General features: G+C 57.3%; 1 protein-coding gene across 4 annotated transcripts in view; it reads right to left on the bottom strand.

Annotated features, from left to right (window-relative positions):
• RPTOR (regulatory associated protein of MTOR complex 1) overlaps window positions 1–26,030 on the bottom strand; it is a 335,634-nt gene that overhangs the window by 22,397 nt on the left and 287,207 nt on the right. For all 4 annotated transcript variants that reach the window (XM_002921791.4, XM_019802367.2, XM_034640603.1 and 1 more), the window contains 6 exons: window positions 25,787–25,945; window positions 17,473–17,591; window positions 11,384–11,487; window positions 10,732–10,915; window positions 9,132–9,242; window positions 428–533 (listed from right to left, as the gene is read on the bottom strand). In XM_002921791.4, the coding sequence (XP_002921837.1) occupies window positions 428–533; window positions 9,132–9,242; window positions 10,732–10,915; window positions 11,384–11,487; window positions 17,473–17,591; window positions 25,787–25,945 (783 nt within the window). The remainder of the gene's footprint in view (window positions 1–427; window positions 534–9,131; window positions 9,243–10,731; window positions 10,916–11,383; window positions 11,488–17,472; window positions 17,592–25,786; window positions 25,946–26,030) is intronic.

Raw genomic sequence — 26,030 nt, 5'->3', positions numbered from 1 at the left:
GGCAAATCTGGCAAAGGTTTGGTAAAAATGTGACTCAATACAGCTTCGGTTGACAGAGAGTGATTATCCTGAGGACAGGTGGGGGCCAGCTAGACACAAATGGGGCCTCCTGCTTGTCTTGTGTCCCCAGAGAGAGTGCAGGGCTGGGGAGTGGTGGGGGGGGGCTTGCTCCTTCCCCTCTGGAAATGGCAAAATGCACAAGCCATAAGCCTGTGAGAGGCTGCCAGCCAGCCGGGGGCAGAGGGCTTTGGGGGGCTTCGGGGGCCCAGGGTGCGCCCCCAGCCTCAGGACTCCCAACCCCCCGCCTCTCCTTGAGGAGGGCCTGCACCCCGTCTATACCCCACCAGCCCCGCACCACGGTTGGCGGGGCACCCGCCTCACCGAGGGCCCTCGGAGGCCCTCTCCCTCGCGAATTGAGGGGGCTTACCCTTCTGGATGAGCTGTCGCGCCTGCTGTCTGACGCGCGTGTTGCGAAGAAATCGCCACTCCCGCTCCTTGCGGATCTGGCTCTCCAGGTCATGTTCTTCTGGGATCTTCAACAATAAAAACACCACATGAGCTTCGGCGGTGAACAGACAGTTACAGCCACCTTGTTTTATCGCATCTCAAAGACGCTGCGTTTCTCCCTAACGGGAGGTCTGCGGCCACCCTGCACCCAGCACGCCCGTGGGCACCATCGTCCCAGCGGCGCCTGCTCACTTCGTGTCTCTGTCACGCTTCGGTGACTCTCACATCTCACACTGTTCGTTATCAGCGCATTTGCTATGGTGACCTGCGGTCAGTGATCACGACTCTGAAAGTCCACATGACGGCCAGCATTTTACAGCCATGAAGAATCTGTTAATTAGGGCCCACACGCTGTTTTTTCAGACACGGTGCCCCTGCATGCTCAGCGGGCCACAGTGCAGGGAGAGGGTGACTTTGATACGCACCCGGAAACCAGCGCACATGCCGACTCGTTCACCGTGGTGCCCTGGACCTAAACCTGCGGTGTCTCCAAGCACCGACCACACAGAAAGGACCCTGTCCCCAAAGAAAAGTCTCGGTTCTCGGGTCTGGTCAGAGCGCCTGCTGCCCCGCCGGCAGGTGCACAGTATGACCAGTGGGGGCCGCCGCACTGTCAGAAAGCAGCGCAGGACCTCTCTCCCGCGGTGGGGGCTGCCGCGTCTGGAGGCTGAGAGCACCACCAGGGAGGGCGGCTGCAGGACGGCAGCCGAGACTCAGGGATACCCCAACCCTGGAGGGCCATGCGCTGCCCTGCTCCTAGGAGCCCAGCGCCCTCACGGGCAGCAGGGTGGTCATCTCTAAAGTGGACATGGAGCTTCAGGGAGAAGGAGCCGATGGGATTCTGCAGGAGGGACCTGTGGGCCTGAGCCAGGCCGGCTGGAGGCTGAGAGCACACTGAAAAGAAGGTGGGTGTGCTCAGGGACTTTTGCCTTTTTTTCTCTCTCTGACGCCATAGAACTGGGGCTTCTCGCTTGAAGAGAAAGGGGCTTGGGACAGCGACACAGGGGGAAGCCGGCCGGGCCCCTCGCGGGTGTCGTCAGGAAGGCGCCGAACTGCTCAGTTCACACGAGCTCCCAAGCACCCTGCACTCTCCCCGCCGAGCCACAGCTTCAGGGACTGAGCTGCGCGCACCAGTCTGCTCTCTGACCCTCGAGCAGAAAGACGCGTGTGTGCACGTGGGTGTCTATGAGAGGCCTGCCTCTGGCCAAGAAGCCGGCACTGAGGTCTCCTTGTGCAATAAAGGTCTATTTCCTTAATCCTCACATGTCGTCAAGTAAGCTGGATTGACTCGGACTCCCTGCTTGAAAACCTGGGGCTGTGAAGTCCCGAAATACGAAAGAAATGAAGCAAACAAGAAATAACCCTACTTACTCCTGGCTGAGCCAAGCAGCTGAGCGGACGGTCGGCGAGAAAACAGCGCACGGGCACAGACAGCCCACACTTGGTATTTATACACCATTTCCTCTGCTGGAGAAAGCACTGGATGACGAACAGCGGGTGTGGCCACACGCAGGTTCTCCTGCGCAGGCACGGCTGCGAAACAACAGGTCTGTACGCGCACACGAGCCCAGGTCCTGCTCTGGGCGGCTGCAACATGAACGTCTGCGCCAGGAACGCTCCGCGCCATCCGATTACGAAACAAACCACCCGACCTCGCTTCTGGGGTCCGTGGGTCTCTCCTGCCAGCATTTCCTTGCTCTGCTCCTTTCTTTTTTTCCTTAAAAATCACAACCCCACACCTAACAAAATAGCAACAGCTGCAACAAGGACGTCCAAACATGGAGATGACATGAAAAGATGGTGTCGGCCTCCACAGAACATTTGGTGGTTTGGAGATAACCCCCAGGGGCAGACGGAGTAGATAGCGGGTTTCTAACAGTTGATTTTGCTTGTGACAACCTGGAGGTTTTATTAGAAAAGAATGGCCAATGGCCAGTAATGTTGAGCGACAAGAACAGCCCCAACAGACAGAAGGCCCCTGCAGGGCCAAGACATGGCCCTCTGATGGAGTCTGGTTTCCATGGGAACGCACCAGAGGAAGCGCAGAAGGTGCTCCGAGCAGGAGGGGCAGGATAGGATGGGCACAGAGTTCCTGGATGCATGCGCCCCAGGGCCCAGGCACCCCCTTGCGCAGGCAAAGGACCGGGGGCCCAGGGACAGACCTGGGGACTCCAAAGGACACAAAGCAGCAGCTGTAAGGATAAGTAAGAAGGTGTGTGGACGTGCAGGACCCATGCGGCCCGACTGATGGACGCATGGCCCAGGGCTCCTGCCTCGGCCAGGGGCTGTCATGTCCCCGTGCTTTTCTGACAGGAGCATGGTGCTCCCACGGCAGCGTCCGCCGGAGTCCACTGTGTCTGCCCCCACGGGCATGCTGAGTCACCCAAGGACAGTCACAGCTGACCCGCACACGGCTCCGCAACCACGGCGGGCATCCGTCTGCGGACAGTCTGCTAAGACCCACCGGAATGAAGGAGCAGGATGGGGAAGCGTGGGTGTGGAGCAGTCTGCACGACGAGGGCCGTGACACCTCGGTCCCAGCAGCTCCTGGCTTCTACACAGAATCCAATTTCCACCCTGAAGCTTCCCGGGGATGCAGGGGCTGGGCCTCAGGCCTGCCTTGTTCCTGGAACTGGAGGCAAGGATCAGTGGGTCCCCCAAAGGCAAAAGGGGGATAGACCCTGGGAAAGGCTCGGTAACTTAGGCTAAATGCTCAGACCCCAAGCTCCCTGTTTCTACCCACAACACAACCCAGTGCCTCTGGACCTGCTTTTCACGACGCTCTGATTTTTTCGGTTGTGTGACAACAAGCCCCCCATCCCCGCCACAAACAAGGATGTGGGCTCGGGCGCACAGAGAGGTGGTGCACGCTGGCAGCAGGCGTGCAGGCGACACGGCATCCTCTGATTGGACCAGGCCTGCTCTGTGCTGGCGCCCTGTGGCCACTGGCAGGAGAAATTCTGAGGCTCGGCTCGGGTGCCCTTTGTGCACTGGGGCGCAGAGGTGGGCACCTTCGCCGTCCGACAGCACTTCCTGAGAAGTGTCGGGTCAACGGAGGTGGAGTCCACATGCAGGACGCCCACCCTCTCCCGGGGGAGAACAGAGCCTGGCCGTGCTCCATGGCTCCTCTGTGGTCGGCCTGCCCCAGCCCACGCCTGGCACCTGCCCTGCTGTTCTGGCTTGGCTTTTCCGGAATGTTAGGTAAATGGCTCTCACGGTGTGCAGTCTTTGTATCTGGCTTTTTCAACGGGCCTGACACTCGAGGTTCATCTGTGCTGTGCGTGTACCCGTTTATTTGGAAAAGCTTCTCAGGTGACTGGTATTTCTCTGTACGATCCCATCACAGCTCATGCACCAGGTGAAAGACATCCGGCTTCCGTCTCATTTTCAGTGAGGATGAATAAAGCCACTATAAACGGGCACACACAGGTTGTCATTTCTCCCGGGGACGTCCGTCCAGCAGGGGTGCTGGGCTGTACGGTAAGTGTGTGTTCAGTTTTATAGGAAACAGCCAAACGTCTCCAGGGCGTCCGTGACACTCGTCCTCTGCACATGCGGTGACAGTCTCAGCTGCTCTGCGCCCTTTGTCAGCACTTGCCACTGACGGACTGAGACGTAAACCATCGTCTGGAAGCACGCTCGTGTCTCCCGTGGCAGCTTGCGCCCCCAGCGACCACCTGCCCTAACGTCCCACACCCTCTCCGTGTTCCTTGCTGTCTGCACACCTTTTTGGTAACCGTTTGTCCATTGTTTGTAATTGCGCTGTGTCCTTCCGTATGGAATTTTGGGAGTTCTTTCTGTATACCAGATGCGAGATTTTTTATCAGATATGCATTTTACAGTATTTTTCTCCAGGTTGGGGCTTGTGTTTTCATGTTCTTAACAGGGACATTCACAAAGCAGTTAATACGATGAAATCCACTTACCATTTTTTTCTTGTGTGGCTTGTGTTTTTTGTGCTTCTCAAAGACCCACTGCCTAACAGGCCAGAAGTTTCCTAGCCGTAGGTTTCACAGCAGGACGAGATGCTCTTAGAGCTGGTTTCTGAATATGGTGTGGGAGATGCAGTGACGTTCTTTTTCTGGGCAAATGGCTGTCCAGTCACTGCAGCACCACTTGCTGAAAGACTGCCCTCTGTCCGTAGCTTTGTGGAAGATTGGTGGGATGTGCCGTGGTTCCTTCTCAGGACGTCACAGTGACTCTTGAAATCACACGATTTCACGAGGCCTCCGACTGTGCTCTATGACAAAACTTCCTCGGCTATTTTAGTTTCTTGGTTTTTTCCCATAAATTTTAGAACAGGCCTGTCGATTAAATCAAAACCTGTTGGGCTGTTGAGTCGGGTGGCATCGATGTGTGCACCAGGTTAGGGAGACCCGACACCTTCATGTCACTGAGCCCTCCGGCCCACCAGCGCACCTCCCCTGGTCAGGTCTCCGCGAATTTCTTTCAGGGGTGTTTTGTATTTTTCAGCATTCGGGCCTGGCATCTATTTTTTGTTTTTTAAAGATTTATAGCTAAGTATTTGATGTTTTGGGGGTGCTACTACAAGTAGTTTAATTTCAATTTTCAGTGGTTGACGTAGAAATACAATCGGTGTTGGCATAATGACCGCGCATCCCGCTGTCTTGCTGACTCCTGTGTTCTAGCATCACGCAGACTATGTGGGACTCCTGAGTACACGGCGGTGCTGTGTGAGCAGGGAGAGTTTTATTCCGCCTTTCCGCCTGCATGCCTCGTCCTCTGGTAGGATGACGAGCAGGAGCGGTGAGGTCAGAGCCTCACTTTCGTCCTGGGCTTAGAGACAAAACACCCCGTCCTCTGCAGTGGGATGGGCAGCTGTGGGTTCCTAGGGGGGGCGTACGAGGGTACCGAAGCTTGCTTCTGGTCCTCGTTAGTGGAGAGTTTTATCATGAAGAGTTGCTCAATCTGTCAAACCCTTTTATTGTGGCTACTGGGATGTGAGAGTTTTTCTTCAGTCTGCTGATATGTTCAATCACACGATTAACTTAAAACATTTCAAACACCGATCGAACTTTGTGTTCGTAAGACATAATCCAGTTGGTCGGTGGTGTCTTGTCCATTTTATACTTTGCTGTATTTGGTCTGTTGATATGACGATGGGGGTTTTGACGCCACGTTCACGAAGGACATTGGTTTGTTGTGTTTTATTCTTGTAAAGTCTGACTGGTTTTGGTAGCACAGTAATGCTGCCTTCACACAACGAACTGAAACTACTTGCTCCTTTTATTTTCTGTGACAGACTGTGCAGAACTGGTATTTTTTTTCCCCTTACATGTCGGCAGAATTTGCCAGCAAAACTCTTCTGGGGCTGGAGCGGTCTTTTCTTTGCTAGATGCTTTAACTGCAAACGCGTCTCCCTTCACAGATGCAGGACTAGCTGCGTTCTCTGCTTCGCGTGGAGTGAGTGCTGGTGGCTCGTGTCTGTCACTGACTGTGTCTACTTCCGCCAAGTCGTGGCATCAGTGGCTGTAATGTCACGAGGCCACTCTCTGTGTGCCTGTCCCTCAGCCAGCTCCATCCCGTCCCCGTAGCTCCGCAGCAGGGTTTGAAATCGGGAAGCTCAAGCTGGTTATTTGGTCTGTCCTTTACAACGTTCTTTGTCCTCAGCGCTGTTCTGGGCCTCCTGCATTTCCATCTACTCTTAGTCTCAGCTTGTCCGTTTCTGCACAAAAATGCACGTCACGGGAGAGCCTGCTCCAGAACATAGTTCTTTCTGGCCATGCAGACCTGAACAAAATCAGATGGTGAAGTGACAAAAAGCCAAAACTGTCCTGGCTGCCACGTGGCGGGAGACCTGGTCCCCCCAGGCCCGAGCTGCACTATGGCTGCGTGCCGTCACGTGGGGGATAGCTTGTTCTCCGGTGAGTATCTTAGTCTCCTATACGGACCTGTGACGCTGCTTAGGGCTCCAGCTTCCGAGGTACAAGCCTGGCTTTGAGCTACTCTTACTTTACGTGTGAAGCAGGTGAGAAAGCTCTGAACGCATTTGCTGCACGCGGACCGTTAGATGATGAATTAAATTAATAAAAAGACACCCTTGTGAATAGCAGCTGGAAAAAGTAGAACAATTTAAAAAAATTACAATGAGATAAAAACGCATCCTCTTCTAACGTTCAGAAACGGTCTCTAATTAACGTAAGAGAGGTCACTCAGGCCCTCACGCACCCTCACGTCTTAGTTGCTGTCAGGAGCTACGGACAAAACCCAGCACAACAGAGCCTCACTTCCGACCGCGACGCCCAGCGCTCGTCACTTCGGGCCCCAACCGCGTGAGAGTCTGTCAGAGGGAGGCAGCTGCTTACTTACTGAACGACTTCCTAACCGCCTCCCGTGGGCTACGCGGGAAAAGCCCGCAATGACAGCTGCGAGGACCCTCCTTCCCCAGGCCCACTGCAGCGTCCACGCTCCGGGTGCCGCCACGATCCCTGCTGGTGACGTGCGGGACCCTTCCCGGGGGGGAACTCCCGACACACTCCAGGTGCACAAAGAGGGCACGAAGGCAGCGGACCTGTGGTGACACGGGAAAGGGGGTGCTGGCTCCGGGCGTGCGCGTGGGCCACACAGGAGCAAAACCGCAGGCCTGCGCTCGGGAAGCTGCGTGTGCCGACTGCGCTCCCGGGAGGGAGTTTTGACGGCGGCCCGAGTACCTGCACTGACGAGAGGACACCTGACCCTGGGAGGACCACACTCTCTTTCAGGCCTCAGTGGAAGGAGCGTGGTGACTGTCAACGTGCACGGCTGGATCGGGCAGTTGTCAGACGTCAAGGAGAGCCGCTCCTCACGCCAGGAACCGCCGTAATTTACAGGCGGTGCCGCTTCCGCCAGAGGCGCAGCAGCCCCCACGGGGCCCCGGCCGCCTGGCCTCGCTCGCGGGAGACGGTCAGGGCGACCGAGCTTCTGCAGAGCCTGAACAAGCCCCAGTCCCCTCAGAGCAGCCGCACCCGAGTGCCAAGGGCGGCTCGCTGCCCCCAGCGGCAAATTCCAGCATGTGCTCACTCGTTCCTTTCTTAGCGAGGGCCCGGGGGCGGCCGCGGGCAGGGCGCCGGAAGCCCTGAAGGTAGCAAGGCCTCCCCGCCTCTTATGCTTGCCGCTTTCGTACTTTGTCCTGACCGTACAAGTACCTGGTGCTCAGTGTGAGTAACACAGAGGGGACAGAAACGGGTACACACGCGCGGCGCCACACTGACGTGTCACCCGAGACCCACCGCCAGGCCGGCCGCGTAAGCGCTCTGTGCGCAGGTGCGCACAATGTTTCCAACGAGGACCCTCTGTAGCCAATTCACGTCCTGCTTTCTTCCCTTTCTAAAAGTTCAAGCACGAGCATTTCCTTAAGATACTCATTTTCAAGCTTAATTTTTTAATAACAATAAAACATGGTATCAAATATTTCGTCATTGCTAAGCCCTCCTTCCCGTGACGGGCCTTCGGGCGGATGCTAGTTTTCGCTACGTAAATAACACGCAGACCATCCGCGACTCTGATTCTTAGCTTGAGTCGATCATCTCCGCAAATGAACTACCGCGTCGAAGGGCGCGGCTGCTCATGGCTTCTCGTGCTCACTGCCGATTGCTTTCTGGGAGTCGGGGTCAGTTAAAAACGGAAGGGAGATCTCCCACTGTCAGCAAAGGGGCTCAGTAAACTACAACTCTGTCGTCTGCCTCAGGTCCCGACAACAACTGTCTGCTGTTTCCACTGACAAAAATCAGTCTCATTAGGGGGACGAGGAAAGCAGGACAAAAGTTGTCACAAAGGGTCCAAATAGTCCTCAAGGAAACTGCTCAGAGGTGCCGCTTGCCACGTGATTAATAACAGGCTGCAGTTTTCAACGTTCTTTATGAGGGAAGAAGAACTTTCTAAGAATGTGCTTCACGGGAAACTCTACGCCAAAGCCCCTGTGGCGCTCCCGGGGAAAGAGAGCAGGACACAGCGCTGCCCGCCCCACGTGCCCCCTGGACGCAAGGCTCCGATCTGTGGCGACAGGACACCTCTCATCAGGGCCGTGGTGGAAAGACACCGGGGGGCCAGCCTCCCATATCAGCCTGGACGTGTCAGAACCGTCCCCGGGGTCGGGTCTTTGAGACAAGCCTGCTCCCCAGTGCAGCAGCCCAGAGCCCGAGCCTCAGGCCGCCCTCACCAGGAGGCCTCAGATGGCCCGAGGCCCTGCTGAGCAGGACAACGCCATGCACTTGTCCGGCCAGCTCAGACAGGGCAGGCTGGCTTGGTTTTTCTGAGAAGACAGGAAGGTAAATGAAGTCTGTCCCTTTTGCTGTTCTGACTGTTCCCATCAGCACCATGACGGCAGTTTGGGGGCACCCTTCAGCAGCCATAAATGGGATGGGACGGGAGCCCCAGAGGGTCAGCGGCTGGGCTGGCGGGAGCCACGGCAAGTGGCCAGCTGGGGTTGGCACCGAGCAGGCCTGGCAGGGTCAGCCATTGGCTTGGGGCAGAGAGCCCAGACCGCTGAGGCCAGAGGCCGGGGTTCTCGGGGAAGGAAGGAGGGCAAGAAGGCAGCCGAGAGCGGGGCTCTGACTGACCCCAGCGTCTGCATGAGGACACAGGTGGGACGCCCACTTTGCACCCGGAGCGGATGCGCACGCTACCTTCATGACAGGCTGGGCGAAGTACCGGGCACTCCAGTCACAGAAGCCGGTCTGCGTCGTGGCCGAGACGAAGCTTCTGTGTCCTGCAGTGTCATCCGCGTCGTCGGTGGTCTGCGGGGGTGTGGCGGGGGGAAGGGGGGAAAGAAAATAGAAGAGTGATCATATACTCCACACACCTCTTCGTGTGCTCCAGAGGATTTGAAAGGAGACAAAAGGCTGCGGTCTGGCTGCTAAGAACGTTTTTCTGCGGGCCTCACTTCTGTGTGCTGGTGGCAGGAGACCCTGACTGTGTGGCCAGGGCCCCGGGGAACCTGTGTTAGGGAGGGCCACGGAGTCTGCGCTCAGGGGACTCTGTCCCCCTGGGGCCGGCCTCGGTGGCTTGGCCTGCACAGCCTGTCACTCTTAACCTGGATGCACAGTGCAGGTGCCGTGAGGTCAGCAAGGCCCCCGTGGTCTCTACGCTCTGGTAGGGCAGGGGCTGCCGGCAACGTGGCACCCAACCACGCAGAGGGGCTCTGGCACAGGAAGGACACGCAAGGACCAAGACTTAAACTGCTTGTTGCCGCTTTACTGGACTACACATTTGTTTCCCACGGCAGGGCCCACGGTGGCCGGGCTGGCAGGACTGAAGGCGCTCCTCAGAGAGGAGTCCCCCGTATCCGGGGGAGCCTCGCCTGGGGGAAAGTCCCATAGCTGGGACGTGGGGATAGGGTCTCATCCCCTGCCTGCTGCAGGAACCCACGCTGCTCTGCTGGACCAGGGCCCTGGGCTCGTGGCCCCAAGGACAGTGAGCGCTCCCGGGCCCAGCTGCTCACGTCAGGGTCCCGTGTCGGGGTCCCGCCAGGAGGACGAGCCTTCCACTGGGCACTGGTGGCCATATTTGTTCCACGAAGTACAGCAGGAGGCCTTGAAAGCCAGGGTGGGCGTGGGGCCGGGGGAACATGTGGAAACCATTCTCCCCATATGTGCCTTTGCTCCAGTCTCCCTGCAGGCTGCTGGGAGCTCCTTGTTAAAACTGTGGGTCACAGTGCGCTGCGACACGCGGCTGATGTGGCGTCCCCAGCAGCCCGACTCCCTTGCCGCGTCCTCAACAACCTCTCCAGACTGTGTGTCTTTGATACAGCGGCAGACCGTCGCGTGAGAGGGCCGAGGCCCCAGCTTATGTGTTCACAGCACCCAGACAAATGGAGACACCAATTCCTCCCGCTCCTGAAATCTCATTTTCAGCTTAGAGGCAGAGACCACAGCTCCTTACGTGGCATAACGGAGTGTTTACGGAGAAAGAGAACAGCCCACTCAAAACGGGCACTTGTGTGGGCAGCTGCCATGGCCAGTGGAGGAAAATGCTACTCACCCACGAGGGGTGAAAGCAAATTAGCTCCACGTGCTTATCTGCCTACGTGGAAGGTGCCGGAACAGTGAGCCGACAACAAAAGGCCACAGGAGCGAGGACCCCGCGACATCTGCAAAGCTGTGACGACAGTCCAAACTGAGACACAGCTGGGGCAGAGGGTCTCAGGAGTCTTGGCTCCCACCAAGGGGCTCAGCGCTCAGCACCAACACTCACTAGAATGGGCATCAGGGAACAGTCCAACGGTACCTGGTCTGGGCCCTTGTCGAACATCTTCCGCGTGCGGGGGAACTGCTGGGAGTGGGGTGTGTACTGCACCCCTGCGGGGCCCGGGGCGCCAGGGCGGCCCGCGGGCAGGTCTCGGCCGACTGGCTGCTTCGCGACGTCGTTGGTCAGGCTGGAGCTGCTGGCGCTGGATGTCGGGGGGGAGCCCCTGCCGTTGGGAGAAGAAACGCTGCGCTTTACCCAAACACGGAACACCTTGTCCTCACACCGCCCACCTAGACACTACCAGCGGACCCGGGGTCAGGAGCCCAAAACATCCTCACTCGCCCAACACGTCCCCATGCCAGACACCAGCTGCCGAAGCTGACGACCCTTCCAGGACCTGCTTGCAAGTTCTAGGAGCTGTCTCCCCGGAAAGCTGGGGGAGCCCCCGGCAAGCCACACCCAGCTAAGCAAACCAGCCGGGGCTCTGGGAGGGTGCAGCAGCACGCGTCTGCTCGCAGCGTCTTGCCTGTGGGCGCTGGCGTAAGAGGGGGCTCTGCCTGCTGGGGGCCGAACGGCGGGTACAGACCCTCGCTTATGAACTTCTGAGGGGCGACAGAAGTCAGGCTCAGGTCAGAGGAAGGCAGTGAAGAGTTCCAGCCAGGGGCCCACGTGAGAGACGCAGGCCACTTACCCTGCCTGGTGGATGTGGATGCCCTTGTTGGTGGGGCTGGCGGGCGCTGACTGGGTGAGCGAGGACGTGGTGAGGATGCGCTGGGGCCGGGCGTTCACTGTGGCCTGCAAGAGCAAAGGGACAAGTGGTGTGGACGGTCAGCTGCCGGTGACCTCTGAGGCCATGGGCAGCTGCAGGGGTGGTGGCTTCACGACTGCAGAAGAGGCCTCTTGGCTGAGGAGGTGGTGCTTGCCTATGGGAGGGCCGTGCAGGTAAAATTGGGGTCTTTGCTTTTCTAGAAGTCACCTGCTGGGCTCCGTGAGGCCTGAGGGCTGGCCCTCCTGGAGCCGGAGCCACGAGACCGCGCCAGGGTCAGCGGTGAGTCGGGGCCCTGGCACCCTGACCCGGGACAGCTGAGAACGCCACCCCAGGCTTCGCTTTCTGTTTTCCCACTGCAGGGGCTCATACCGCGTCCCTGGACGCAGTACTTCGTGGATGGAGGCGAGGTAGCAGGTTCCGGAAGCTTCCTCGACAAGCACGTGCAGTGTTTGACAATTCACTGCAGAAAAGGATTTGTGCCAGCCTGAGATGAGCATTCAGGGTGGAAGTCGTTTAGTTCTGATTTTCTGAAGCAGGGTTTGTGTGGCTCAGGAAACCAGACGTCTGCTGGAGGAACACGTGATGAGGAGGCGCAAGCAAAAGAGGGCGTTTACCGCTCGCTGACAGCAGACCCACCATCTGCCAGGTTCTCTCCTGGACGTTTTGCTCCAGGTGCCCAGGACGGCTGGGCGGGCCCCTCTGGCTCTGGATACCCCAGGTGAGAGGGCTCCGAGGGTGGACGCTGCCGCCCAGGAGGCGCTTGGGGCAGGTGGCGGTTGAGGCGGCCCTCTGGGCTCCCTGAGCGCGGCTGGTGCCAGACTTGGTGAGGAGGCCAGCCGCCGCCAGGCGAAACAGAACCTCGGCCTTCGTGGAGGACGATGTAGGGCCACCCTACTTAGGGGACCCCCGTGTGCTCTGACCCTCCCTCAGCAGTCGGGACGCTGCACTTCCTGCGTTCGGCCAACAGGCAGAAACTTGCAGAGAGCAAAACAACCAGAAGACTGTTCACTTGCAGAACATCAGCGTTTCCCTGATAACCCACCACTCCGAAGAACAGCAAGAAAACGAACCAGTCAACCTTCAAAAAGCATTACAATTTTTTTTTGAATTATAAACGTTATATTGTTTGTGAACTTGCTTTTGCTTTGTATTTAAATTATCTGGCCAGCTCCCTCCCCCCAAAAACCCAAGAGCCAAATGACACCGTAAGTGGTCTGAGGAGAGAGAAGAATCTAAGCCAAGAACGGGCAACTTCCATGTCTCCCAAAACTTCCAGAGACGGGGGTGGTGGCAGGGAAGACAGAGATGCAGGCCTTAGCAGAACCCCCCCCGCCGCCGCAGCACCCCGAGACCCTCCCACCTGCCTCTCCTGGGCCTGCTGCCAGCCCGCTGCCCCTCAGGAGGCCCCGCAGACTGACTGGGCCCTGATTCCTCTGCTGGGGCGTCTGGGACAGGGTGTCCACAGCCCCGTGTCTACACTGTCCACACCCACAGCTGCCACATGGTTCTCCTTCCGTGTCTATGTTAGAAATCCTGCATGGTGGGCATACCGGCAGCCTTTGCACTGGTGATCACAGGGTTTCAGGCTTCAAGGAAGCTTTTTTTTTTTTAGCCCAACGTCTGCGATCTACTCAACACACTTTGACTCGGCCTTGATCACGTGAGCGGTATAGGCCTGCAGGGATGAGCACGAGGGGACCCGCCTGTCTGCAGACTTGGTTTGGGGACACAGGGCACGGGGGCAGGGTGGCGAGCAGGGGAGCCGCACAGGCTGTCCGGAGTGGCTCCTTCCTGTGCTGGTCCCAGCCGTCGGTTCACACAGAGAGCACACTGCCACAGAAGGTCAGCAGAAGGGCAACAGTACTTCTAGGCTCTGAACTGAGGACTGGGCCCAGCCGTGAGTCCCCGCCCGCCATGCACACACTCCACCTTTGCTCGTCCTTCTCCTGGTGAAGACTCCCTGTTGTTCTCTGCTCCAGGACGCGGCCCTGAAACCACTAGGGGGGCAGGCTGCCCTCCCTGATAGGTGGTGGAGTTGACGAGCAAAGTCCACAAGGAGGGGATGGTCACGGCTACAGACAGGTCAAGCTCTCAGCGGGGGACGACAGGGGACGGAAAGGTTCACACGGACACACAGACACACGCAGGTGCATACGCACACACACGTACACACACGAGCCCCTTCGCTCTCTACCTGTGCAGCTACCGGGGTCATCTGGAGCGGGAGCCTGGGGCTATGGAGGGCCCCTCTGTCTCCAGCTCCCCTTACTCTCTGGTTCTCCCACCAGAACATGTCACCTCACAAGGGCACACGAAGTCTGATCCAGTGTGGAGAAAAAGGCCCTAAAGCAGTGTGGATGACGTAGGACAGCGGATTTCCCGATCGGGCCGGACAGAGTCGGGATTAGGACTCTGGCACAGGCTTCCGGCGGCTCTTTCCTCGGGGGAGTGTGGTACCTGCAGAGCCGTGCTGCCCACTGCATGTCAAGGATCTGGACTCACGTGTGAGAAGGTGCTTCCCACAGGGATCATCGGAGGTAATCGGGGGCAGGTATGACTCACAGCCCGCGGGCTGCTGGATCGCTGAGAAGACACCTACAAAGGCACGAGTCTGTTGATCCAAGTAGTTTTTCTACAAACGGCAGTTCGTAGATAAATAACGTAGCTCTCCCTCTGGAAGGCGGAGTCCCAGGGAGTGTTCCGCGGCAACAGCGATGCTGACCAGGAGGCACTGGCCCACGGTCACGATGGGCGTCGGAAAAGCCTCAGTCCGTGGCCCCCCCGGAAGAGAAGCTGGCGGGGCCGAGGCCGGGGAGTCTCATGGGCCCCTTTCCAGGACCAGCGCACCTCGGAGCAGCAGCACGTGCAGAGTAAGGGGGACAGAGACGGGAGGAGACACTGGTATCTCACTTTGCTTCACAGGGTTACTGCGTTTACTATCCCGCAGGGCCTAGGATGAGCCCAACTCCAAAGATGAGCTGGGGGACTGGAAGCAACAGGCTGAAGGCTGATGGCGCTAGAACGGGACCCACCCAGTACCTCGTGGCTGTGTCTGTGCAGGACACGCACGACAGCCCAGGGAACAGTCTCTGTGAAACAGATCCCCAGCGGCTGCCCCAGAGCCACTGCGTCTGAATCCCTGAGGGGACCAGCTCTCCTGCGGCTCTTCCCGCACCCGGCCTGCCAGGGCCCATGGGCCAGTGGCCATACGGCAGCACCTACTCCCGTAAGGGCCCATGGGCCAGTGGCCATACGGCAGCACCTACTCCCGTAAGCTAAGCCAGTCTGAGTGATGCCGCCGTCACCTCTGGGTTTGCAGGGAGGTGGGAACGGGCAGGTGCACAAGAGGTTCAAACTATGCACGCGGAAGCCTCTCAGTCACAAACACTTCGCTAGGACTGCGCTGGTCTGACGGTTCTCGGGGTCCTCCTCCTGGTGGAGGCGGCAGGAAGCAGTGGGGCAGGGGAGGCCAGGGGGCACGTGGGGCGGAGGCCCGGGACAGGCGCAGACGGCACTGGCACCTCTGAATCGTGGGGTGGGGGGCAGCTGAGGGCCTTCCGGGGAGGAGGTGCTGAGCGGGGAGCCCACGGCTGGCAAACAACAGAGGGACGGTTCTAGGGGGAAAACACCAACACAGAGCCTCCACGTCTGGGAGCTGAAGGCCGTCTGACTTGCGTGAAAAGAAGTCAGGACGCTTACTCAGACCACGGGGCCCGCGGAAAGATGCAGAGGTGCCTGTGAGGGGCCCCGTAGCAGGCGCTCTGCGTGTCGCTGGGCTGGACGCTAGCTGCAGACTCGGTGGGTGAAATCGGATTCGGGGTGAGCACAGCAGGCTCCCCGGGTGCTAGCTGAGGCTGCTAACTTGGAGGACAGCGTCGCTGCGCGATGACAGGATTTTAAAAGAAACGTAACAAGTTGACTCTAGGAAAGCGTGAGCTGGGTTTTGGTCACGGTTTTTGCGGTACTTTGGAATGTGCCGTTTTGGGGGTGATCTCAACCTTCGTAGTGTTTCTCGGTCGCTTAGGCCTTCAGTCTATAAGAAAGGTGTTCAGCCTCGAACGGTGCACGCTGACCTCTGATCCCCGTTGCACCCCGCTTCGCGGGTCCCACAGCAGGCGCAGCAATCGCATTCCCACTCCTTGGGTGTGGAGATGCTGGTGGACTATTTCTAGGTGAGTTTTTGTGCTTACAAGTTTTCTCATAAATATTAAAAGTAGTGGTTATTATTACACGTGACCCTGACATTTGAACACCTGTAGCTTGAAATTTCCTTCTCGGTGTTATCCCCAAACCACAGATGGCAGGAGTGGTGCGAGGGAGGTTTGGGGCCGACACGGTTCCCGGGGTTGTCGTGGTCTTCTTTGTACTTGTACGTGGTTTGAAATTTTCCATAATAAAAACTACAGGCAAAACGCAAACCCCAAGCCTGTGTGGAAAGGGGATATAAATGCTTGAAATGAGGCCAGAGCTCTTGAGCTGTGTGGGTTCCTGAGCTGGTAGCAATTTCTATATTTGAATACAGAATTCTATGGGGTATTCCGGAGTAATAAGGCTATTTCGACTATGATGAACAAAAATCTGCCTTCAGAGCTGAGTATCAAAAATAGGTCCATTTCTCTGTAAACTGAAATGTAATCCCCTCATTAGTTACTAGAGTAGAAAGTAAGACATTTTTTGAAATTAAATTGAAGACAAGAAAATGTTTCCTTCATCTTTATGCTTCCAAATCCTTCAGTAGCAGTGTTTCCCCTTAAAAATAAACACACACAGACACACACAGACGCACATTCAGACTCTCACACACAGGCTGCATTGTGCCTGGGCAAGGCTTCTGGGAAGCATGGACTTGACAGGAGGCCCATTCGGATCTCTGTCCCTCCGCTTGGGCATGCCAGCCGTGTGCACTGGGACAAGCGTGTCAGTCTAGATCAGCACAGCAGGCAGAAAGCCACCGGCCACTTCTAAGCATCCACTGCAGAGTGCTGTTCTAAAGGCATGGAAGGCTATGTTTCTGGTTGCTGCAATCTGCTAGCGTGGCTCTGCCTGGTAGGAGCGTTATGCATACGGTGTTTAATTACCATAAAGTGGGATGAGGGGTCTCCGGCTCACGGCTACACACTTGACACATAATCCAAAAAGACATGGAGACGTGGTTTCTATGCCTTACAGGCTAGAGAGAGATTCCTAAGAGGAATGTATTTGACATCCTGATATCAGGTCTACTGCGATGAATTATAGTCATTAAATTTTAAGATTAGTCACTCAGATTGTATTTTTAAATAATTCAGATTGATTTTTTAGTAGAGTTAAATACATAAAACGCAGTGAAAAATAAAAATCTAAGCTGAATACTGGTTTCATCATGACTAGATAACCAAGGGTGGGGGGTAGGATGACTGGGGAACCTGATGGACATGCCATGGCTGTGCTGCCCATGGCCAGGGGGCCATCCTATGCCTCAGAGAGAAAACTCCAGGCACCTCTGTGTGTCACATGCTTTCATGCAAAGCTAGTAACCTCGGCTTCCATCTGAAGAGGCTGGAATCAGAGGAGCAAGCTATACTCAGAACAAATAAAAGGGACAGGATAACGAAGATAAAAAGAAGTATCGATAAAACAGATCGTAAAAAGCAACAAAGAAAGAGTAACGAAACCAAAAGCTGGTTCTTTGAGGTTTCCTTTAGCCAGAACTGTTGTGAGTGAGAGGAGTCATAAATCACTGGTATTGGGAACGAAAGGGGACATCACTACAGACCACACAGACCCTGACTGGATCACGAGGGTAACAGCAGCCTTTACTGATGTCCTAGTGCCCCGATACCACTAAGTCAAAGCAGGACGGCGCCCCAACTGAAGGTAGCCGTAAACAGAGGTCAGGGTATGCTGTGAGGTGCTTGTCGGAAGTCTCTACACCACGGTGTAGACCTGACCGCATCTGGGGTTCCCCACATGAATATCTACAACTAAGACCAGGAACTCTCGAGCTTCACCGGGAACACTGTCACACATACCTTGTAGGCAATGCTGTTGAGCACCTTCATGGCCAAGTCGGAAACATCTGGATATGGGTCTGCAGCCAGATGCAGTAAAACTCTCCAAATCTGAGTGTAAACACTGTTAAAGGAAACTCCTAGGAAAGAGAAATGGGATGTTTTAGTAATAAATAGCTGCTCGTGTGCTTGGCCGGCTTCTGAAGACCTAGCTGCTGCCAGGAACAGACACTTTAAAGAGCTCGGGCTATGGGAGGCTCGTGTTTTGTTGTCTGGTCAGGGCCCCAGAAATTCAGGAATCCCAGCTGGTAAATAGGCTTGATGACTTCATCTCCTGAGACTGGATCTTTCTAGAAGGAAAAGCGAGTTAGAAAAGGCTGGCCTTCCTTGAAGCCCTGGCTGACTGGACAGCACTACCTAGCTCCCAAGGACCACTTGATTTCATGCCTAGGTTTCAGGCGCCGTCACGGCCTACATGAGCTGCAAGTGTTGGAGTGCTGGATAGGAGTCCCGTGTAGACCTTTCTTGCATTCAGGCTGTGTTCTGGGCTGTGACTCACTGAGTCTTGTCCACACACCACATGCAGTACTAGCCTGAGTTCCCAGGAAATCACAAAGGGTGTGCATGACATGACCCAAGCCCTCCCAGTCCCCACCAGGCCACACAAGGTCCTGTCCACAAAGCTGGACACCACGGCAGATGAGACAGGACATAAACCCAGACAGGGTGCATTACAGACACGAAGGAAGGGATGTCGCCGAGGGCCTTACCCGTGGGTCTGTTCAGCCCTATTTAACCCTCACGATCTCAGCCGCTGCCACTATCTGCATGTCACAGAGGGACAGTGAGGCCTAGTGTCCGAAGGATGAAGGATTCAAATGCCCACCTGTCTGACATTCGGGCCAATGCTGTCTACAGCACCGCTGTGGCACCTGACCATTCAAATCAAAGGCGGGTTGGAGGAGGCGCAGGGTGACGCTCCCTAGCTCCCCTCAGCCTACAGCCGCTCCCCGGGGAGGCAGAGGCGGCACCGACTCAAGCCAGCACAGCCGCACACCCTTCGACGCAGGGATGGAGAAAGCCCTGCCCCTCTTGAGGTGGCCTTGTGGCAACCACGGCTGCGCTGCCCGGGAGGGGAGGTGGCGTCGCATCAGGTGCGTGCCGTCAGCGGCCTGCTCTAGGGCCTGCGTGTGTGCAGACGGCAGCTCATGTGGGCTTCGTGGCCCTGGGGGTCGGACGGGGCTCCCCTCCAGGGACCAGGGCTCCGTATGAATCTGGACTTCAGTTGGTGAGATGTCAGCTAAACACACTCTTGCTTGGAGGGGAGCCTGAGTCAGGGTGAGCGACCCACACGGACATGTGCGCTGTTTCCCCGCATGCTTTAATTTAGAGACAGGTACAGATGAACACCTTTGACCCTGACTCCATGGTTGTGGGACGGCCAACCAGATTTATGACCAAAGTCTGAGGAAGCTGTTCGGTAAAATCAGCCCAGAGACTCCAGCAGCGTTTCCTAAAATCCACTTCTGTATGGTGGCATGGTGCCTGCCAGCAGGAACTGCGCCGTGCACGACCTAAGGACTGTTTCCACAAAGACGTGGCTCCCATGTCACCTGCGCAAGAGCCGTGGGATCATGACCTACAGGGACCGGGCGGTCACTTTCACGGAGGCAGCCTATTCAGAAGGGAAAGGAGAACAGCCCCCAAGGGGGCGAGGGTCCTCGTCATCACCACTGACCCGGAGGCTCTTGGGAAGGCCCCTCAAACTCATCATAGCCAATGTGTAAAAGTCTACTCCCTCCGTTAGTTTTGGGCTCAGTTTCCCCAAAGCGTGGCCACCATGGGACAGAGAGCGGCAAGGGGGCGTGCTGCAGATGCCAGACCCCCGCCACAACCTCACAGCACCCGGGGTGGGAAGGACGGGGACGCGGTGCTGAGAAGCCTTGTTACCCGTGTGCCGATATAACAGCAGACGCTCGACCAACCAGACCCTCACTCGGCGGTGCCTTTGGCGCAAACACGAGGAGGGGTACGGGGCTGTGGCGGCACAAGACCAGCACCAGTGAAGGCGAGGCACACCACGCACTCAGGAAGGGTGGGACCCGGTGGCTGTTACCATCCATCATGAACTTTGGTTTTCATCACTGTTGTGGCCTTTCTCGCAGAAGATTTCGACTTTGATATAACAGTTGTGATTCAACAGAGAATGAAAAGGCTCTAATTTTTGCCAGGGTCTTTGGCCGCAACGAATGGTGTAAGTATTTGCTGGTGAAAACATGAAACTGGCAGAGAAGTGCTCTGTGCATTTTACCCCGTCCCTCAGCACGGCCACCGCGCCCTCGGCCTCCCTGCGCCCCGTCCCTCAGTGCGGCCACCGTGCTCCCTCGGCCTCCCTGCTGCACAGCCGTCCTGCTCCTGAGCCTGCTGCCAACCCAGCCCAAGGTTGTGAAGGAGCGCGGCAGAGGCTGGAGCCCCAGGGGTGCCGCAGGATGCCAGAGTCGGCCCTCCGGGGGCAAGGAGTCTTCTGGGCTGTGAAATGCTCAGAAAGGGTGCCTGTGTCTGGCACTCACTCAAAACTGCTTCCTCACGAGCGCGGAGAGCTATTTCCACATCTAGACCAAAAGTAATAAAAGACCCTAACTAATGGCTTTACATTTATTTTTCAGAGCAACAGCTACAACTTTCCAAACAGCATAAGATGTAGGAAAATTTGCTTGGAGCTCTGTGGCCAACTCTGGATCCCAGAAGTCCCCCGGGGTGGCTGAGCCGCTCAGAGAAAGGAGAAGCTGGAGCTTGCCACTCGTTCCCTGGGTCTCAGGGGTCCCTGACGCTGATGCTCTAGGGGCCACCATGGGCCGAGAGCCTCTGCCCCATCCAGCAACCGGCGCCCAAGGCCTGGGGCCGCTACCCTCGCCCTTCTCTGTGACGCGCCCCCATCGCTGGGCTCCCCCTGGTGATGGAGTCCCTTCAGGAGCTCCCTCGCATCCTCCTTCTGCCCACGGGAGGCGTGAGCATCCGAGGCCCCAGGATGGAGCCCCACCTAGACAGGGCAGCCACCCTGTCTGCATAATCCTGTCCGTGATGTTCCTCAGGGTCCCTACAAGACACACGTAATAATGGCCTTTAATCAAGGGTTGTGGCCATAAAAATATAAATGATGTTGTGGCGTCAGAAAACAACGCTGTTCGCTCTCTCACCGCCGTTCCCCGGCAGCGAGAAATCAAACTAATGGGCTGTAAAACCTTCCCTGGGATCGTGCTCGGCTCTGCTGGCGACAACTGCACTCCCCCTCCTCCTGGTTGATGGGGCCCTGCACTCTCCCGGCCCCTCTGCTCTCCGTCCTCAGAGCTCGTGGCTGTGGGGTCCCGGGGTTACTGGGGGCTTGCAAAGGCCTCCTCCAGGTCGTGGGGAGACGCGGAGAGAGAGGGAGGAGATGCTACTTTCTGGCCAGTCACGATGTAACAGGGACAAGTGGCCTCAGGCTGAGCAGGACCCCAGTGCCACTGGGAAGCCGGCCCTGCGCGCCAGGCCTCCTCCTCCAGGGGTGTGGGCAGTGCCCGTGGCTCTGACTCTGTCCTTCTGCTCCTCTCTGTTCCCCAAGGGCAGCAGCCCTGACCCCCAGGTCCTGAGCAGGAACTTGGGCCCTGCTCTGGGTGCAAAGCCAGGTGGGGGCAGGCTCCGGGCCGGTGAGAGCTTGAATCCTGGCTTTGCCCTCCCAGCCCAGCTCTGGCTTGGATTCGTCACTATGGGAAGACACTTCAGGTGGCATCAACGGTCACAAAATTTCGAGGAGGTGCGATCGCCCCACCTTGGCCAGGGCTCTGATCTACGGCTAGCAAGCCCTTCAGGGGTGAGAGTGCTCATGGGTGCCGCAGTCTGGTCCCAAATCCCTGGAACAGAAATGACCCCACCTCACTCCCTCCAGGCTGTGATCCACTCCCGCAAAGAAGCAGAGTGACCGTCCCTGCCCCCCAGGACCCGGGGCGTGGAGCAGGATGACTGATGGGGCTAGGGCAGGAGGACGGCCCCGGCGCAGGCAGGAGGGGCCCTCTCTCCCCACCCTTCCCACTGCCACCTCTGGGCGCTCTCCAGGGGTGAAGCTCAGAGCCGGAGGGGCACGCAGGGCTGCCTGCAGCACATGGGAGCAAGAAATGGCAGCTTCGTCAAAACCGAGTAATAAAGATGGCGAAGTCACATTGCGGTGGGTCAGGGACCCCCTCCCCCCTCCCCTCGTGGGGACACAGAATACCGCCGGCAGGGAGGACCAGACGCTGCTGGTTTGGAGAGGCGTGTGGTAAAGTCAGAGAGGTTGTCCGCACCTCGCTCAGGGACCAGTGTCCAGCCTGTGGGCGGAGGACAGCAGTGCGCGCAGGGGAGGGCTGATGATGACGGTGGGGGCTGTTTGCAGGAGGAGCAAGTGTGCTTTTCACGGGGGCTTCTGTGTTTGGCTGCCATTGGATAAGCCTGGCAGTGTGTAGACATGTGGGCAAGATCTGAGGGGGGTCCTGGCATGCAGTGTGCTGAGACCGGCCCTGGGGTGGGGGGGCCCAGAAATTGGGAGGACCAACAAGGGGCCCACGTGGGAGTCAGGCCAGATGGCTGGTGAGTCAGAGACACGTGGGGTTCCAGAGGTGAGGGGACACGGAGCCTGGGTCCCAGCACAGCCCTACAAACATCAGGCTGGCATGCTTCAGGAGGTGGGGATCCCGGCGGGGTCAAGGGAAGCCCAGGCCCCTTCTGGGGAATTTGTTCCAGGGCACACTGCACAGCAAGCAAGACAATGGGGAGTACTTGTAGCGACAGAGCAGGGAGGGGGCTGGGAGGGGACCCGGAGGGGCTGGCGTTTCGGGAAAAGGTGGGAATAAATGGAGGTCCCTAGGTTGCCATGGTTTTGAAAACCTCTTTTGCAATATTCACTGAGAGGCTAGAGAGATTGCTGTCCTTTGGTTGAAATGAAAAAAAAATGTCTTTAAGCAGGCGAGAGCTGCAAGCAACGGGACTGGGTGGGTGACGCATTCTACGCGCGCAGCGCGGCAGACGGGAGCGCTATCTCATGGAATATGCATGAGGCGGCCCGACAACTCCAGCTCATTTTAGAACTTTTCCACTCAAGTTCTCAAAGATTTGACTGATATGCAGATAACACTCAGCTTTCTCCGGGAATCAGAATTTGTGAGCAAGAAGGTAGGGGTGATGGGACTGCCAGCTCTCTGGAGAAAGACAGCAGGCAGGGCAGCGGCGGGAGGGGCTGCACCGTTCGGGCTGGAGACCGACAGTACCTGCCTCTTCCCCGGCAGCTGCCGTGTTCTCCAGCCTGACGTGGCTTCCGATGACATTCTTCATCCTTATACCGCCAAGTTCCGCTTCCCCTGCCAGCACCCAGGACAAGATGGTGTCCACTCGTCAGAGAGCAGTGCTGTGTTCCAGGCAGGAGTCCCACCTCGGGAACGTAGCATGAGCTCCACACTTGCCCCGAGATGTGGCCCAACACTGCGGCCGGCACCTGCTGTTGCCTCTGCCAGCATGCGTGGTCTTTAACACCCCGGAGAAGGGCACGTGCCGTAGACAACAGGAACCTTCTGACGAAAGCTCTCAAGGGTCCCTTGGCGACAAGTGACTTCAATCCTTTTTGCGGCTTCAATACTCCTCATGTTTCTATGAGTTCAAAAGCCAGGTGTTTTGACAATTTCTTCTCTTGACAGCCAGCCATGTGTGTGATCGGGGGCCGCAGAGTGGACTCACACCCTTGAGCACAGGCTGTGCTGGACGGCAGGACGACAAGGCACCTGGACGCGTGCTGCGTGGCAGGACGTGGTCAGGAGGAGGCCCCGAGGAAGGCAACAGGGAGGCCGGTCAGGAGGACCCTGCAGGAGCTGGCGCAGGGGGTTGCTGGCCTGGGTGGTGAGGCCGGGATGCAGGGGTGAGGGACAGAGGAGTTACGGACGACACCTGGCTCTGGGCCAAGGACCCGGGTCCACCGTGGTCCCTGTAGTGGAGGTGGGGTGGGAGTGGAGATGCCCAGTGTGCAGACCAGCTTCAAGGTCTGTGGCGTTTCTGCGTTTCTTCTTCCATGGTGGCGTGATAAAAAGGAAAATAGTGTTTTGTGACTTGTGACTATTTCATGAAATTTGCGTTTGAGTTCAGAAGTAAAGGCCGACTGGAACACGGCCAGATTCATTCGTTCACCTGCCACCTGTGGCTACTTCTGTGCCTCCTGCAAGGCTGAAAACGTGCACGATCTGGCCTTCCGCAGAGAACGTCTGCCGATCCCTGCTCTGGCGAGAGGGTGGGAGGCGGGGTCGCCCTGACTCAGGGGCGGGGAGGTGCAGCGGCCGAGCTCACCTGGCTGGCGGGTCAGAGCCACTGCGAGGCGCACCCCTGTCTCTGTTTCCCCCGTTACTTCCTATTTTTCACGTAGACATATACACAAAAACACTAATTCAGATTCATATCGACCTGGGTTTTAAAAGAGTCCTGGGGGGCCAGCCTGGGAACTTAGCCACCATACACAATGTTAATTCTGTTAAAAGAACATGTTTTAGTTCAAAACAGACACCTTGCAAGTGACACTCGGAATGTTAGCAGAACCCGCCTTCGTGCCGAGCTCAGCCCTGTGCCTCCTGCGCACTTGGGATATTTTAGCAAACAATAAAACACACAAATCTGATGTTATTTCTCAATTTAGATGGACAATTCAAGTTGGTATTTTTGAGCTAAGTTCTTGGTGGGTGGGTGTGTTTGGCAAGCAAAGATCCCTTTCTGGTTCCTGCCACGTCTGGAACCCATGGCCCGTCCAGGCCACGGTGGGACACTACGTGGACTCGACCTGCAGAAATTACGGCAAACGTTCCAAGGCTTGTCCAAGCAGAGGGGCAGACTGGTGTGGTTCACGCAGGAACCATGGCCTTGCCCCCTCCAGATCATGGCCAAAGTCAGAAATACCACCATCACCACGTGGTGTGGACAGCATTAAGCACTAGGGCACAGGGTTCGCCATGGAAATAAGCCAATGACTTAGAACGGACACGAGGGGCCGATGAGGGGCAGACGGGGAAATCACAGATGTGAATGCTGACACTGGAATGCGGGAAAAGGTGTCAGTGCACGAGCTCTTTCTATTGTCAACTCCAGAAATGAAAACGAACCACGGGGAAAAGCAAAAGAAAAGACAAGGGAATAATGGAACAAAGTTATCGGAACAAAACATATAGATGTAATGAAAAAATCGACAAAGCAAACTTTGGGACTTGTAAACACCGGGGAGATGAACAAATGTTTTGAGGGGTGAAGCGTGAACAAGGAACAGAAGCACACGAGCAGCAACAGGAGCACAAGCGACCCGCGTCCGGAGACAGCGGGGCCACAAAGTCAGGAGAACGCTGCGCACAGCTCCACGGGGCGAGGACGTTCGACGGAAGCCGGCATCTTAGAACAACGTGAGGCGCCGAAGCTAGCCCAGAAGAACCAGCCCCAACAATGCTGTCACGGTTACAGGGAGGACTCACGGTAGGCCCTCCGCTGCCAGAACGGGTAAGTCAACCCTGGTGGACGGGGAGGGGCTGACGGAGCAGTGGAAGGGAGCCCGGCACAGAAACTCGCGGGAAGGAGCCATAGCACAGGGTTCCTGCGAAGTCTGCGGCCTGTAAGGGGCACTGAGTGCTTTGGGGGTTCGCAGACAGTAAGAGAACGTGGACACCCGTGGACAAGCTCTGGGGATTTGGCTCTATTTGTGATTCCTTACGTGAGGAATGAAACACACAGGGGGGCTGTACGTTAGTGTCCCTACATTTTTACATACAGAGTGTTTAACATTAACTGAAACTCCAGCTGAGGCCTGGGACACCATGCTGGGTGGTCGGCGTGGAAGAGACCTGCTGGGCTGGGTCTGGCCCTCGCTGCCAGCGCCGTCAGACGCACAGTCACACGGCCAGGAAGTGGGCTGGACGCCCACCTCCCCGTGAGGAGGGAAGAGCGTGCTCTGGGTGGGACGTCACCCTGCCCGTTAGGCGTGGAGGTCCCTGCTCTGTCCCACAACAGACGAGGTGTCTCCTGGGCAGAATCAGTGCACCAACGGCCACTGGGCTGCGCAGACAGAAGGTTCTGGCAGCCTTCCCACACAAGCCCAGAACGGCCTATAGATACCACAGAGCAAAGTTAAAGCGACGGAAACTTCCGTCTGCCCGCAGCACACATCCCTCTCACCTCCACACTCCAGTTAACGCCTGTTCTCCAACTGGGATGGTGCCTGTGTCCCGCGACCTGGCGCACACTGAGGGCGAGCCCCGGGTGCCAAGACGGCGGGTGGGGGCAGGCGGGGGGCGGGCGCCGCACTCACCGATGAGGGAGTTGAGGGCAGAGTAGGAGCTGACGCGGCGCATCTTGTCGATGGTCTCGAAGGACAGGATGTACTCCTCGTTCTCGGGGCTGCCCAAGGTGCTGCTGGCACTGCTGCTTGTGCTGAGGTTTCCGGGCGAGAATGCCACCGAGCTGCCCGCTGCCCAGACAGCACAGCGGGGGGTCGTCAGGGTGGGTGCCCAGGACGACAGGTGCGCCTCCCACACGGTCCGCCCCACCTCCAG

The sequence above is a fragment of the Ailuropoda melanoleuca genome, chromosome 13 (genome assembly GCF_002007445.2).
Source record: "Ailuropoda melanoleuca isolate Jingjing chromosome 13, ASM200744v2, whole genome shotgun sequence".
NCBI classification, from domain to species: Eukaryota; Metazoa; Chordata; class Mammalia; order Carnivora; family Ursidae; genus Ailuropoda; species Ailuropoda melanoleuca.
The sequence above is the reverse complement of the archived record's forward strand: the minus strand, read 5'-3'. Positions and strand labels throughout refer to the sequence as shown.